Raw genomic sequence first — 14,900 nt, 5'->3', positions numbered from 1 at the left:
GGATATTTTGAATATGTTGCTGTAGACATTGCAGTTCTTCTTGAGTCTGTGGGGTTAATGTCCAAGGTTTATTTAGATCACTATCTCCCTGCAAAATGTTAAAGAGGTACTACAATTTAGAAGTTCACATTCCTACGGGAGGAATAACCAGTTAACATAACCAGGTAACATCACCCAATTATTTTTGAAAGTCATTAAGAGTCTTTAACATAACTGCTCTTATTTGAATGTTCTGTTATGTAATGAAATTACTGGTTATTTTGGTTCACAGATAAGAGGATGGGAAGGCTTTTTGGACTTTTCCTACTACTCTCAACAGACCCAAAGTTGACAACTTTTCTTGTAACAGTGAGAAGAGTTTGTCTAGTGATCTTATCAGGAAAAGACAACAATATGTCATTTGTATAATGCTACTGGTCTGGCACAGCCTCAGTGCCAAGTGAGTGATCGAGCTTGGTCTGGTGGCTCTCATCAGCAGAGCACCAGGCCTTTTCCCAACCTCCCACTGCTCCTACTACAGGAGAGTACTCCTCAACATTACATATATATCATGCTAGGTTACCTCATGGGACTGAAATTCGTGCTACAATTCTCTGATGTAGGTGGTGGGACTGAAAAAGAAAGACACCAGGCATGTCTCAATCTAGGATAGATCAAGGAATGAAAAAGGTATATAGATATGTACTATGCCCTCCACCCCCCCTCACACCACCTTGCATAAAGGGAGTCAGTGCTGAAACCTCAACCAAAGCAAACCCCTAAGCCTGGATCTGGGTAAGGGTGGCACCCAACATTTCCATAAGATGCTTCAAAACAACCTCCAGGTCACCGATGACTCTATTGTTTTGTTCCAGATTTATTATGGCTGGTTCAGATGCATCTTCAGCCTGTAAAAGAGCTAGGAGGGCCTGAAGTGGAGAGCAGTTGCTGGTGGAGGAGGGTCCTGACCTTAGAGAAGATGAGAAAGTGTGACTAGCAGGCTGAAAGGGGCCACCTAAGCTGAAGAAGGAGGATGAAGCACCTATTCCATCAGAGGAAGGTCTACCCCTACCAGAGTGGGAGCAGGAGAAAGGGCCAGCCCAGCTGGCAGTTGATTGTGGCTTGGAGGGGCTGGGTGATTAAACATGAGGACTGAAGTGATGGCTTAGAATGGAGAAAGGAGAAAGCCTAGTTATCCAAGCCCCGGACTTTCTCAGTATGCTTGGTGTCCATGGGGCCTGTGTACACATCATCAGGAAGCTGGAGTGGACTCTGCCTGGAAAGAACTGGAACATGATCTTGTTTTCTATCTGGTTGTAAGCAAACTTAAAAGACCTGTGCAATCCCACACCATCTATCATTTACTCTACCATTCACTTAAATAAATAAAAATAAAAAAAGGAAAACCATGAGTGGATTGATGTCATTTCTCAGCACCAAAAATGGAGGCATTTTTCTTGTGGAGAATTCTACGTAGTCGACTGCTCAGAGAACTGAGCATCACAGTTCAAAGCTGGCCTGGGGAAGAAAGTCCCTAAGACTCTCTTCTCTAGGGAACCACCAAAAACGGCCAAACCTGGACCTATAGTTCAAGTAGTAGAGAGCTGACCCTGAGCACAAAAGCTCAGGGAAAACTCCCAGGCCCTCAGTTCAAGTCCAGAATTGGCACAAGCAAACCAATAATTGCATGACCGAGGCCAAACTGATAACAATCCAATTTGGGAGGGAAAGGAGGGGAATAGGGAAATTCAACACCAAATATCAAATGACATCCCATGAACTCAAGAGAACTCCTGGCAGAGATCCTTCATATTTAGGGATGAGAATGATTCATACTGCTGTACTGCTTCAAATTTGATCAAATCTGCCTTGAAAATACAAAGCACACTTCATTTGCACTTTGGGGAGTGATATTGACTTCAAGCCCAAACACACACACACACACACACACACAAACACACACACACACACACACACACACACACACACACACACTCAAAAAGAAGAAGTATTCAGACAAGTCTCTGGTGTAAATTCCCTTTTTGAAAAACCCCAGATTCACTGGGATACTTTCTCAATTGGAGGGCACCCCAGAAACCAAGACTCCAAACCAGCAGATGCAACAAGCAAGAGGAGTTTACTTGACTTTTGCGTAAACGGACTCTCTGCCCCAGTCAGTCAGAGAGCCCCAAGCAGAGGTTACAGACATTTTAAAATGCAAAACCCACAAAATTAGCATAGAACACTCTTTGTGAAACAATTGGCTCATGGTTGGTCTAAGGGGGGATTTACATGGTTACAGGCCTATGATTGGTTGACATTTGGCTTAGCTTGTGGTCTTGCCAGGTGGTCGTTGTCAATTTCCGTCCCGGGGATTGTTGAACTGAACTGGAACTGAAAAATATAAACTAAAACGGAAAAACATGTACTATCTATAACCATTGTCCTTGTCCTGGGGCGGGCTGACATCCGGACATCTGGGCCGGCCGATATCCGGATATATGGGCCTTGAGACTCTGCCCAGTTTTATTTCCCAGTGAAGTGGGGGATCTGAATGCAAGCACATTTACCGAAGCAAAATCAGCGGTTAGCAAGTTAGTAATGGTAATGGTAAAGTGAGGTTTTTAATTTTTAATCTTTCATTCCCCACTTCTTCTCTGGACTAATTTTAATCTTAAAATTGAGGTTGTCTCTATCCTTGTGGGGTGTCAGTTGTCTTTAATACTTGGTATTGTTGGGTTAACACCATGGTCTGTATACTGGATAGCCTTTGGCGAATGAACTGTAACAGCCTGTTGAGGATGCAGGGGCCAAAGGTAAGGAGCAAAAGTAAAATGATGATGGGCCCTGCTACCACAGACAATAGGGTAGTGAGCCAAGGGATCTGGTCCACCAATTTTTAAACCAACTGGCTTCTGCAGTTTTATCCCATTTACGTTATTCTAGTCGCTCACGAAGTTTGGCCATTGAATCCCGTGCCACCCCGGTGTGGTCAGCATAGAAACAACGTTCCTCCTTGAGGGCTGCACATAGTCCCCCATCTTTAATAAAAGCCAAGTCCAGGCCTCTCCGATTTTGAAGCACAACCTCTGACAGGGAGGTGAGGGACGTTGTTAGTGCAGAGATGGATTTTTCTATTCCCTTTAAATCTTCTGTTATGGCAGCCTTTAGCTGTTGCATGTGCTGATATCCTTCCACGTAAGTAGCACTCCCTACTCCCGTCCCGGCTATGCCTGCCGCTGTTCCTATTCCCATGAGGACAGCCAGAGTTATGGTGATGGGTTCTCTCTTGTACCAGCGGGTTAGGCCCTCCACTCGTTCCTCAAAGGATGGGGAGTTATGATATATAACTCGAGGATACAAATGTACTAGAACACAGAAACTAGTCTGCTTTATCAGCATTGGTGAAACACAAGGGGTTAAACCGGTGTTACAGGCCCACCACCCTCCATCTGCGGGCACTAAGTATTTGCCTGTAATAGCCGTAACCTTTTCAGTGTGAGTGCAAAGCCGGCTCTTTTTAGGGGGTGGTGTCCCAAGACATAGTCCCTGACCTGACACTTCAGATAAAGTTAGCTTGCTAGTACTTTGCTGTCCCCAGGGGCATGAAGAAGTTATGTTGTAGGTGCCATTGTAGGCTGTTCCTTCATAATAAGGGGGTGCCTCGGAAAGGCAAAGCCAACAGGACTGAGTGAGGTCGCTCTTGGTGGAGTTGAGGGCAGCATAGGCTCCCTTAATCAGGTTATATAAGGGGAGCATCAGGGGCAGCTCTGGGTCGGCAGTAGCTCTAGGGAGGGTATGGTTGGGTGGCTGGCTTGGGAAGAGGGGTCTCCTTTTTAGAGTGGGGTTGGGTCCCAATGGGAGGGGGTTCATGCTCTGTACCCGAAGGCGGATAGTTATTCGCCCGCCGTCATCAGCACCCCACGTGCGCAGCCTAACCCCCCAGGTGAGTCCAGTCCCCCAGTCCAGGTTAGGCACTTTTCCCTTATCAGTGAATTTTACAGTAAGCTTTATGCACCACCTTTGGCAGCTTTCGTCGACACAGTTTCCTTTTCCCCCTTGCCCACTGAACCTCTTAACCGTGATATAGTCCCAGGAGGATGAGGGGTTCCAGTAGGTATCGCCTGTGGTCTCACAGCCCCAGGCCTTACAAAAATAATCTTCTTTCTTCCCACATTTAGATTTGAGTCTAGGGTCCTGATGACTTGGGCAGACATAGATTGGGAAACCTCCCTGGGCCCCATCTCCCCAACGTGCTGCAGCCTGGCTGCCATGAACCCCAGTAGCGAGCGGTATGCAAAAGATCGGTTCTAGGTCAGGCCACCATGTCCAGAGAGGGGCTACGTTGGAGGTGGACCAGATTATACTTCCATGTTCATTTACTACCTGCCATGTCTGGTTTTGGGGAAAGTGTGGGTTTGAATTTATGCCTGCCAGGGGGTGCACCCTTTGTCCCTCAGCTACTGTTAAGGTTACAACAGCAAGGAATATTAAACAGTTTTTAAGAGTCTTATCTTGAGAGGATTTTGAGTGCGCTGCAGCTTTCATTTGGGTGGCTCTGCGGGGTCTTTCTCGTCCTCAGGCAGCGCACGCTTGACATGGGAGGCGTGGATCCAGGCAGCAATCCTGTCTATCTTTAGCGCAGTAGGTGTGGTCAGCAGCACAGTGTACGGGCCTTTCCACCGCGGCTCAAGAGTTTTGGATTGGTGTCTCCTCACGTACACCTCATCGCTGATCTGGAAGGGGTGTGGGATAGTGGAACTTCCCGTCGTGTAGACAGCGGCCAAAGGTTTCCACACCTGTCTCTGGATGAGTTGCAGAGCTCGCAGTCGCGCCTGTAAACTGTGGGTATTTGCAAAAGAATCAATGGCAGGGTCAAGGAAGTCTGCTATGGGAGGGGTCCCCCATATAAGATTTCATAGGTGGTTAGTCCATGGCTTGTCGGGGTGTTACGAGCTCTAAACAAGGACATGGGAAGGAGTTGGACCCAGTCTTTAGTGCCAGTTTCTAGGGCTAATTTGGTTAGGGTCTCTTTAATTGTCCTATTCATTCATTCTACCTGTCCTGAACTTTGGGGGTGATAAGTACAATGTAATTTCCAATCTATCCCCAAAAGCTTGGCCACCATCTGACTTACCTGGGAGACGAAAGCAGGGCCGTTATCTGACCCTATGACCTTAGGGAGCCCGAATCGAGGAAAAATTTCTTCCAAAATCTTCTTGACTACCACTTGCTCAGTCTCTTGTTTAGTGGGGAAGGCTTCTGTCCAGCCGGAGAAGGTATCTACAAAAACTAGGAGATATTTTGCCCCATACCTGCCAGGCTTAATTTCGGTGAAATCGACCTCCCAGTTGGTGCCGGGGTGTTCTCCTCTCATTCTGACTCCAGCAGGCGCTTGGAATCGGCCTGCATTAACCTTGGCACAGGGAACACAAGAGTCTATGACCTGTTTAATTATGCCCGGTAGATCTGGAATGTAATGAAACTGCTCCTCCCTCTGTAAAAGAGTCTCCAACTTTTTGTAACCCAAGTGGGTCCACCTGTGTAAGTAGGTAACCAGCCTCCTCGCATCCTTTTGGGGCAATATAGTCCTGTTTTTATATTCCCACGTCCCAGTCGAGTCATTAAAGATTGCCTTTAGCTTTTTGGCCATTTCCACATCCTGATCTGACTACTGGAAGAGAGGCTGTTTGTTTGGCTGTCGTTCTCGTGATGTGACCAAAACAAAGGTTTGGTTCTGTAAGGCCACCGCCTTCGCAGTTTCATCTGCCATCCTGTTCCCTACTGCTACAGGGTCCCTCCCTACCTGGTGGCCTGGACAATGGATGATGCTCACCTTTTTAGGTAGGATGAGGGCCTGCAGGAGGTCTAGGATTTCCTTTTTGTTTTTAATGTCTTTTCCCCCCGAGGTTAACAGGACTCACCTTCAATAAATTTCTCCATGAACATGTGCAGTAGCAAAAGCATGCCGGCTGTCTGTATAAATGTTGACTTTCTTTTCCTGGGCCTTTGTCAACGCCTGTGTCAGGACAATGAGTTCGGCCCTCTGTGCTGATGTCCCAGGCTCTAGGGCCGATGCCCAGATAACTGTGGTCCCATCTACCACTGTTGCCCCCGCCTTCCGCTCACCGTTATGCAGGAAACTGCTCCCATCCGTATACCAGGTGTGTTCAGCATCTGATAGGGGCTGGTTGGTCAAGTCCTCACGGGTCCCGTGCACCTCCGCCAGGATTTGATGACAATCATGTTCGATGGAGAGGTGAGAGTCTGAGTCCGGAAGTAGAGTTGCTGGGTTGAGAGAGACCGCGGCCCCGAACCGAATCCGGTCGGGATTTAACAGCATTGTTTGGTAATGGGTGATCCGAGCGTTTGAAAGCCAATGGTCAGAGGGCTGGCGAATAACTGTCTCTATGGCATGGGGGGCCGTCACTGTCAAGGGCTGTCCCAAGGTTAGCTTATCAGAGTCTTTTACCACCACAGCCACAGCTGCAATGATACGGAGACATGGGGGCCACCCGGCCGCCACACTGTCCAGTTCCTTTGAAAAGTAGGCCACCGGTCTTTTCCAGGGCCCCAGTTTTTGAGTCAAGACTCCTTTTGCGATTCCCTGTCGTTCATCCACATACAGGGTGAACGGCTTGGTCACATCCAGGAGACCCAAGGCCAGAGCCGATAATAAGGCCTTTTTAATACGATCGAAAGCCTGTTGTTGTTCTTTCTCCCACCGAAATGGGACAGTGGCCTTAGTGAGAGGATATAGAGGGGCTGCTAACTCTGCGAATCCTGGTATCCACAGGCGACAGAATCCAGTGCTTCCCAAGAACTCCCTCCGGGCCCGTGCACTTGTGGGCGGTGGGATCTGGGTGATGGCTTGTTTACGACTCTCTGTTAGCCACCTCTGCCCTCCTTTCAGCTTATAGCCTAGATAGGTCACTTGTTGGACACAGATTTGTACCTTTTTGGCTGAAGCTCTATACCCCAACTCCTCCAGTCTCTTTAAAAGGGCCCCAGTACCTTTTAGGCAGTCATTTTGATTTTCAGCCGCTAGGAGCAGGTCATCTACATATTGTAGAAGGGTGAATTGGGGGGGGGGGGGTTGACTCTGAAATCAGCCAGGTCCTGGTGTAGAGCCTCGTCAAATAGGGTCGGGGAGTTTTTAAATCCTTGTGGCAATCTGGTCCATGTGAGCTGTCCTGAAAAACCTGATTCTGGATCTCTCCATTCAAAAGCAAAGATCAGTTGACTCTGAGGGCTTAGCCTCATGCAAAAGAAGGCATCCTTTAAATCTAACACTGTGTGGCTCGGGGGCAGCGTACTTAGTAAATTGTAGGGATTAGGCACAGTAGGATGTATGTCCTCTCTTCTCCAGTTCACTTCCCTCAAGTCCTGCACTGGATGGTAGTCTCCCATCCCAGGCCTTTTGATGGGCAATAAGGGGGTTTCCATGGAGATTGGCATGGTTTTAGGATACCCAATTGGATTAGTCTTTGTATATGTGGCCTAATTCCATTTTTGGCTTCCCTGCTTAGTGGATACTGATGTATCATCACTGGGGTAGCCGAAGCTTTAAGTCCAATGACCACGGGAGGCTGGTTCGTAGCCAGTCCCATTCCTGCAGTCTCCGCCCAAGCCTGGGGAAAATCTGATAACCATTGGGGGTCGATCCAGGCTGACTGAGGGCTTTCATGTAACCGATGTTCATCCTCCAGGTGTAAAGTTAGGACTTGGAGGGGCTGTCCTTGGGGTCCCCTAACGGAAGCCCCTTTCCCTTGGAAATAAATCTGGGCCCCTACCTTTGAGAGGATGTCCCTCCCCAACAACGGATAGGGGCAGTCTGGAATTAGGAGGAACGAGTGAGTGACTAACCCCGTTCCGAGGTGTACTTTTCGTTCAGTTGTCCATCGGTACAGTTTCCCTCCTGTGGTCCCCTGCACCAAAGATGTCTTAGAACTCAGGGGACCTCCTGATCGGGTTAGGACCGAATGTTGGGCACCAGTGTCAACCAGGAAGGTTACTGGCTGGCCCCCCACTTGAAGGGTTACCCGGGGCTGGGGGGGGGGGTTTCTGGCCCTGACTGTCCTAATCTTTATCATCCTGTAGGGACAACACTTGTGCCAGCTTTCGGGGTCCTCTCATCTGCCCCCTTTTTTTCGGGCAGTTCCTGACCCAGTGTCCTATTTCCTTGCAGTATGCACACTGGTCACGGCTCACCAGAGGTCTCTTTTCGTCCCCCAGGTTCCTATCTAACCTAGCCTCTCTCTCTTCTGGCTGTCGCACTACGGTGGCCAAGAGCTTACTTAACTCTTTAGTACATTTCTTGTCTAGCTTGTCCTCTCTATCCTCCTGCAACTTCCATAATCTTTCTTCCTTTTCTTCCTGAGTTTCTCTCTTATTAAAAATTTTCTCTGCTTCCTTGACCAAATCCTGCAAAGTATACCCCTGAAGCCCCTCCAACTGCTGTAGCTTAGTCCGAATGTCTGGGGCCAATTGCCCGATAAATGACATAATGACATCGGATTGTCTGTCTGCAGCAGAGGGGTCAAAGGGCGTATACATACGGTACCCTTACATTAGTCTCTCTAAAAATCCTGCAGGCGTTTCCTCAGAACCCTGCACTATCGCACGTACCTTAGCCAAATTGGTGGGGCGCCTCCCGGCCCCTTTGAGACCCGCCAACAGAACCTGGCGATAAAGACAGAGTCACTCCCTACCAGCTGCGGTTTTGAAGTCTCAATTTGGGCGGGTTAACGAGAACGCATCGATCTCATTGGGCAACTGCGTTGGCCTGCCGTCTGCTCCTGGAACATTTTTGTGAGCCTCCAGGAACACTCGCTGCCGTTCCTCCATGGTGAGGAAAGTCTGCAAGAGTTGCTGACAGTAGTCCCAAGTGGGCTGGTGGGTTAGCAGACTGGATTCAATCAGGCCTGTCAGGGCCTGAGGATCCTGAGAAAAGGGCGGGTTATGGGTTTTCCAGTTATATAAGTCTGAAGCAGAAAAGGGCCAATACTGAAATTGGCCGGCCACTGTCCGGAGGGGAAAGGCGGAGGCGCAGACGACTGCTAGGTGGTGGCGAGGGCGCCTGAGGCGGTGGTGGCATCTGGGGCCCTGCCTCCAGCTCAGTGGAGTCCGGAGAAGGAGCGAGTGGGGAAAGGGAGACCTCTAGTGGGCCCCTTTGCTCTTCTATCGGAGCAGGTTGGGCGTAAGGCGGCGACGGGGGATCCAAGACTGGCGGGGAGTCTAATAGTAGTAGATCCGCCTGGTCATCAGGTAAAACAGAGGGAGATTGGGAGGAGGAGTCCTTAGTTTTAAACTGAGACAACTCTTTTATGGGATAGAGGGAAGATGAGAGAGAGGGAAGAGAAACAAGGGGAGTGGAAGAAGGTAAGGGTACGGGTGGAGGAGAGGGGGCAGAGGGAAGAGGAAAAGGGGAGTAGAAGAAGGCGGAGAAGCGGATAGAGGAACTGGTGTCTGGGAGAGGAAAGGCTTGATCCACTTCGGGGGGTCTCGGGCCAGATCTTCCCAAGTGACTATGTAGGGGACCTGATCAGGGTGTCCATGAGGGCCTGGCTGAAAAACTCGAGCCTTCACCTGTAAAAGAATATCAAGATTGAAAGAGCCCTCCTTAGGCCATCCCACATTGAGAATGGGCCATTCGGAGGAACAGAAACGAATCCACTTTTTCTTCTGGACCTCCAGCAACAGGTTGTGGGCCTGGGTCATGATTTCTTTCCAGTGATCTAGAGTAAGGCTTAAGGGGGTTGTTAGTTGTTGCCCCATTTCTTTAAAGGCCACAAGACAGACAACAAAGACAATCGACGCTAAACAGAAACAGACGAGACTAGACAAACGCTGGGCGGTGCCCGAGTAAGTACAGATGAGGAAGGAAACTACAGATGGGAGTGGCCAGCCGCAACTTAACTCCCCAGAACAGAGAGACACTCGGATCTCCTCCTTCCTCGAGACGACCCTGGAGCAGGACTCCAGGGCGGGACCAGGGTACTGGGCACGTCTGCTTTTCTCTCTGGCCCAAATACAGATTCAGACTCAGGTCCTGTACAGGCACTTTTGGATCCCAGAACATAAAACGAAAATGACAAACATGAAAGTCACGAAACCTTAGAGCTCTGCCTTACCTCCAACTGGCCTTGGAATTTGGGTCGGGGGCGCCGTTATCCCAGACGAGCCCCCAACGGAAAGAACACAGCCTCACTGGGATACTTTCCCAACGGGAGGGCACCCCAGAAACCAAGACTCCAAACCAGCAGATGCAACAAGCAAGAGGAGTTTATTTGACATTTGCGCAAACAGACTCTCTGCCCCAGTCAGTCAGAGAGTCCCGAGCAGAGGTTACAGACACTTTTAAAAGCAAAAACCAAAAATTAGCATAGAACACTCTTTGTGAAACAATTGGCTCATGGTTGGTCTAAGGGGGGGGGTACAGGTTACAGGCCTATGATTGGTTGTCATTTGGCTTAGCTTGTGGTCTTGCCAGGTGGTCGTTGTCAAAGTCCGTCCCGGGGATTGTTGAACTGAACTGGAACTGAACACACACACACACACACACACACACACACACACACTCAAAAAGAAGAAATATTCAGACCAGGCTCTGGTGTAAATTCCCTTTTAAACTCCATTATTCCATTATTTCAGAAGCTGACATCTGAGGATCAGATGACAGGTCAGGTCAAAGCTAGCCAGCCAAGAAGGTGTGTGAGAAGAGTATCTCTAGTCAACTCCTGAGAAAATATTCTAGCATTCTTAGAACCGTAGCTTGTAGGAACTCTGAGATCTGAGGGTCACAGTTCAAACACACTGGGCAAAACTATCCTTCAGAATTTCTAGTGTTGTGTAACAAGTGTTGTTGATGATGTGGTTGAGCAATAGCTGTGACAAAAGCAGCTCCGTTATGGCACCTAGGTCCTGAGTTCAAAACCCAGACCTGCAAAAAAGTGAACAGGACAGGAAGGAAGGGAGAGAGAGGGGAAGAAAACAAGGAAGGATGGATGGAAGGCAAGAAGGAAGGACGGGAGAAAGGAAGGCAAGAAGGCAAGAAGGAAGGAAAGAAGCAAGGGAGGGAGGAAGCGAAGGAGGGAGGGAAGAAATGACAGGCAGAGATATTCCAGATACTTTGTTAGATATGAATAAGGTGGGCTGACTGCTCCTCTTGGATGCTTTGCCTGCTCAAGGGAGTGGTCCATTTGTGGGAATATCTGGAGCGCTTAAGGTAGAAGTTTTGGCAAGCTGTGGTGTCCCAAGCGTTAACCACTGAAGGAGGAACAGGGCAGTGGGAGTCGGGCTGATAATCCTGTCACTTTTGTGTTGGAACCTGCCTGTGAATACGTCCAGTAGGAGGCTGGCTGGCTGTCCGGGTGTGCTGGGTGTGGCTCAGTAATCCCATCAGAAGCTGCTATCTGATTGGAAGGTGAGTGTTGGTGAGGGTGTGGTCAGATTATAAAGATGGCAAGGGGCTAGAGATGAGCAGCACAGTCTTGGAGCCTGCAGTCAGTCCCCGGCCCTGCTGGGATTCCGAGAGCCCTGCACACCTGCTCCACATCTGGTCCACATTCGGTCCATCAAGATGAGCATCAGGACGCCACCCACACTGCAGCATCTAGCCCTGCAAAGCCTACTGAGTAAAGAGTCCCAGGCCATCTCGGTGCTGGAAGATCTGCCGGTGCTGCTGTTCCCCCCACTCTTCATGGAGGTCTACGCACAGGGCCGCACAGAGGTGCTGAAGGCCATGGTGCAGGCCTGGCCCTTCCCCTGCCTTCCCCTGGGGGACCTGGCAGAGTCACCAGACCTGGAGACCTTCAAAGCTGTCCTGGATGGGCTTGATCTGCTGCTACTTGCCAAGAAGGAGCGCCCCAGGCGGTGGAAACTGCAAGTAGTCGATCTGCGGAAAGCACACCCTGAGATCTGGATACGGGGATACCCCTCCATGGCGCAAATCTCCACTCCAGATGTCCTGACTGAAAGGCCAACAGACAGTCGCCTTTCAGCTGGGACTGAAGAGCAGCCCTTGATCCTCGCCATTGACCTGACCATCAGAGATGGCACCCAGGATGCTTTCCAAGCCTACCTCCTCCAGTGGGCCAGGAAGAGGAAAGGACGAGTCCAGCTGTGCTCAACCAAGCTGCAGATTCTGTCTGGCTCCATCTACAAAATCCAGAAGGCTCTGCATGCGGTGCGCCTGGACTCCATCCAGGAACTGGTGGTGAACAATTTCTGGCATCGAGAAACCATGAGAAAATTCGCTCCTTCCCTGGACCAGATGAGGAACCTTTGCCTGCTCACCTTCTCCAAGATGAGTGTCGACTTGTATACTTCCAGCCGCCGGAATCTCTGGTATTCCGGCAAATATGCGGTGCATCTGGGGCAGCTGCAGCATCTCCAGGAGCTTCGTGTGCACGATGTCTTCTTCCTGTATGGACGGCTGCCCGCCATCCTCAGCAGCCTGACGCCTTTGAACACCTTGTCTTTGAGCTCATGTCCGCTGAAGGAAGCCGACCTGAGATTTTTGTGCCAGTGTCCCTGCACCAGGCAGCTCAAGCACCTGCGTCTGAGGAGTTTGTGCATGGGCCGCTTCAGTCCTGAGCCCCTGCGAGCCCTGCTGGAGCAAGTGGCCGGCACCCTGGAGACCCTGGCCTTGGAGCACTGTGACATCACTGACGCACAGCTCTCGGCCATGCTGCCTGCCCTGAGCCAGTGCTCCCAGCTGCGCTTCCTCAGCTTCTATGGAAACCACATCTCCGTGGCCGCCCTGCACAACCTGCTGCGCCACACTGCCAGGCTGGGCCATTTAAGCCGAGGTCTCTACCCGGCCCCTCTGGAGAGCTACCGCCCTCCACACTGGGGCCTAGGGAGCCTCGACCCCGAAAGATTTGCCCAGGTTCGGGCTCGCTTGGAGCAGGCCTTGAGAGACGCGGGGCCAAACCAGAAGGTCCAGATCTGTACTGATTTCTGTCATCGCCGGCAAAAGGGCCAATTCTACAGCCTGGGGCCCGATGGCTCCTGGATGCTCACCCACGAGGGGCTTCCTAGCCTTTCTGATCTGCCTGTGTAGTCACCAGCCTCTCTCCTGGAATCTCGTCTCAGCATCACAAAGGAACCCCTGGACACAAGGACATTCTCCCTGGGGCATACGCCCATCTTTCAAGGTGGGTGGGATGGACTGGGAAACTTCTCCCGAACTTCCTAGTTATCCAAGCCCCGGACTTTCTTAGCACGGTTGGTGTCCATGGGGCCTGTGTACACATCATCAGGAAGCTGGAGTGGACTCTGCCTGAAAGAATTGGAACATGATCTCGTTTTCGCTCTTGTTGTAAGCAAACCTTAAAGTCCTGTGTAATCCCACACTATCTGTCATTTACTCTACCATTCACTTCATTAAATAAAAATCAAATAAAGGAAAACCATGAGTAGATTGATGTCATTTCTCAGCACCAAGCAATGGGAGTATTTTTGTTGCCGAGAATTCTAGGTAGTCGACTGGTCAGAGACCGGAGCATCACAGTTCAAAGCTGGCCTGGAGAAGAAAGTCCCTAAGACTCTCTTCTCTAGGGAACCACCAAAAAAGGCCAAACCTGGACCTATATTTCAAGTAGTAGAGTGCTGACACTGAGCACAAAAGCTCAGGGAAAACTCCCAGGCACTCACTTCAAGTCTCAGAATTTGCACAAACCATCCAGTAATTTCATGACATAGGCCAAACTGATAACAATCCAATTTGGGAGGGAAAGGAAGGGCGCAGGGAAATTCAACATCAAATATCAAATGACATCCCATGAACGCAAGAGAACTCCTGGCAGAGACCCTTCATACTTAGTGATGAGAATGATCAATACTGCTGTACTGCTTCAAATTTGATCAAGTCTGCCTTGAAAAGACAAAGCACACTTCATTTGTACTTTGGGTACTGATATTGACTTCAAGCCCAAACACACACACACACACACACACACACACACACACAACACACACACACACACACACACACACACACACACACACACACAGAGGCCCTCAAAAAGAAGGAATATTCAGACAAGTCTCTGGTGTAAATTCTCTTTTGAAAAGCCTACTAAGCAAAGAGTCCGGGGCCATCTCTTTCCTGGAGGATCTGCAGGTGCTGCTTTTCCCTCCACTCTTCATGGAGGTCTACGCACTGGGCCACACAGAGTTGCTGAAAGCCATCTTGCAGGCCTGGCCTTTCCCCTGCCTTTCCCTGAGGGACTTGGCAATGTCCCCAGACCTGGAGACCTTCTAAGCTCTCCTGGATGGTTTCGATCTCCTGCTTCTTGCCAAGGAGTAGATCAAAAAAGACTATAAGTAGAGCTTTGGTTCAAGTAGTAGAATGGTGACATTGAGCAAGAATTTCAGGCATAAATTCTAAACAGTTATCTCAATGTCCCGAATGGCCACCTATGAATGTACACAGAACCAATATCAAACGGATCCAGTTCTAAATTGGATAATATTATGGGGTGTGGAAATTCAACCTCAAATACTATCAACTCATTTTGACAAGACCAAAATACCATGATACCATAACATTAGGACAGACCATTGTTATTGTGAAGTCGTAGACTCATTTTTAATGTTTATTCTGTTATTTCGTTCTATTTCCAATGTGGCATATGGCCTGATAGCATAAACTCGATATGACTTCATATACATTGTAACATCAAAATTCCCTTTTGATATCCCTGTCTCCTCATGTTTTCAAAAACCTAATATGGCCTCATAACATTTTCAAAATTTGTGGCCTTTGGGACTTCAAGTCATTTTGTGAACTCATATTCTCATTGTGAACTGGTAGCAATTTAAATTGGACATATTAAGATACTACAAACTTGTTTGGACATCACAAACCCATTGTGACTTGATCACTACTGTGACATTATGACCATTTTGAGATC

General features: G+C 49.3%; 1 protein-coding gene and 1 pseudogene across 1 annotated transcript; one reads left to right on the top strand and one right to left on the bottom strand.

Moving 5' to 3' along the window:
• Window positions 1-4,523: 4,523 nt before the first annotated feature.
• Window positions 4,524-9,756, bottom strand: LOC122122908 (annotated as a pseudogene).
• A 1,804-nt stretch (window positions 9,757-11,560) lies between these two features.
• On the top strand, window positions 11,561-13,045 carry LOC122122907 (PRAME family member 20-like). Its single transcript, XM_042697343.1, has 2 exons — window positions 11,561-12,383; window positions 12,603-13,045. The coding sequence occupies exons 1-2, from the start codon at window positions 11,561-11,563 to the stop codon at window positions 13,043-13,045; spliced, it is 1,266 nt and encodes a 421-aa protein (XP_042553277.1).
• Window positions 13,046-14,900: the final 1,855 nt, after the last annotated feature.

The sequence above is a fragment of the Dipodomys spectabilis genome, unplaced genomic scaffold, assembly GCF_019054845.1.
Source record: "Dipodomys spectabilis isolate Male_0828 unplaced genomic scaffold, ASM1905484v1 ptg000216l, whole genome shotgun sequence".
Lineage (NCBI taxonomy): Eukaryota > Metazoa > Chordata > Mammalia > Rodentia > Heteromyidae > Dipodomys > Dipodomys spectabilis.
The sequence above is the reverse complement of the archived record's forward strand: the minus strand, read 5'-3'. Positions and strand labels throughout refer to the sequence as shown.

Excerpts from the sequence above, each read along its gene's own strand:
- LOC122122907 (XM_042697343.1), top strand. The coding sequence starts at position 11,561 with ATGAGCATCAGGACGCCACCCACACTGCAGCATCTAGCCCTGCAAAGC. Across the intron at positions 12,384-12,602 it reads GCAGCATCTCCAGGAGCTTC|TGGCCGGCACCCTGGAGACC; the intron begins GTGTGCACGATG and ends TGCTGGAGCAAG.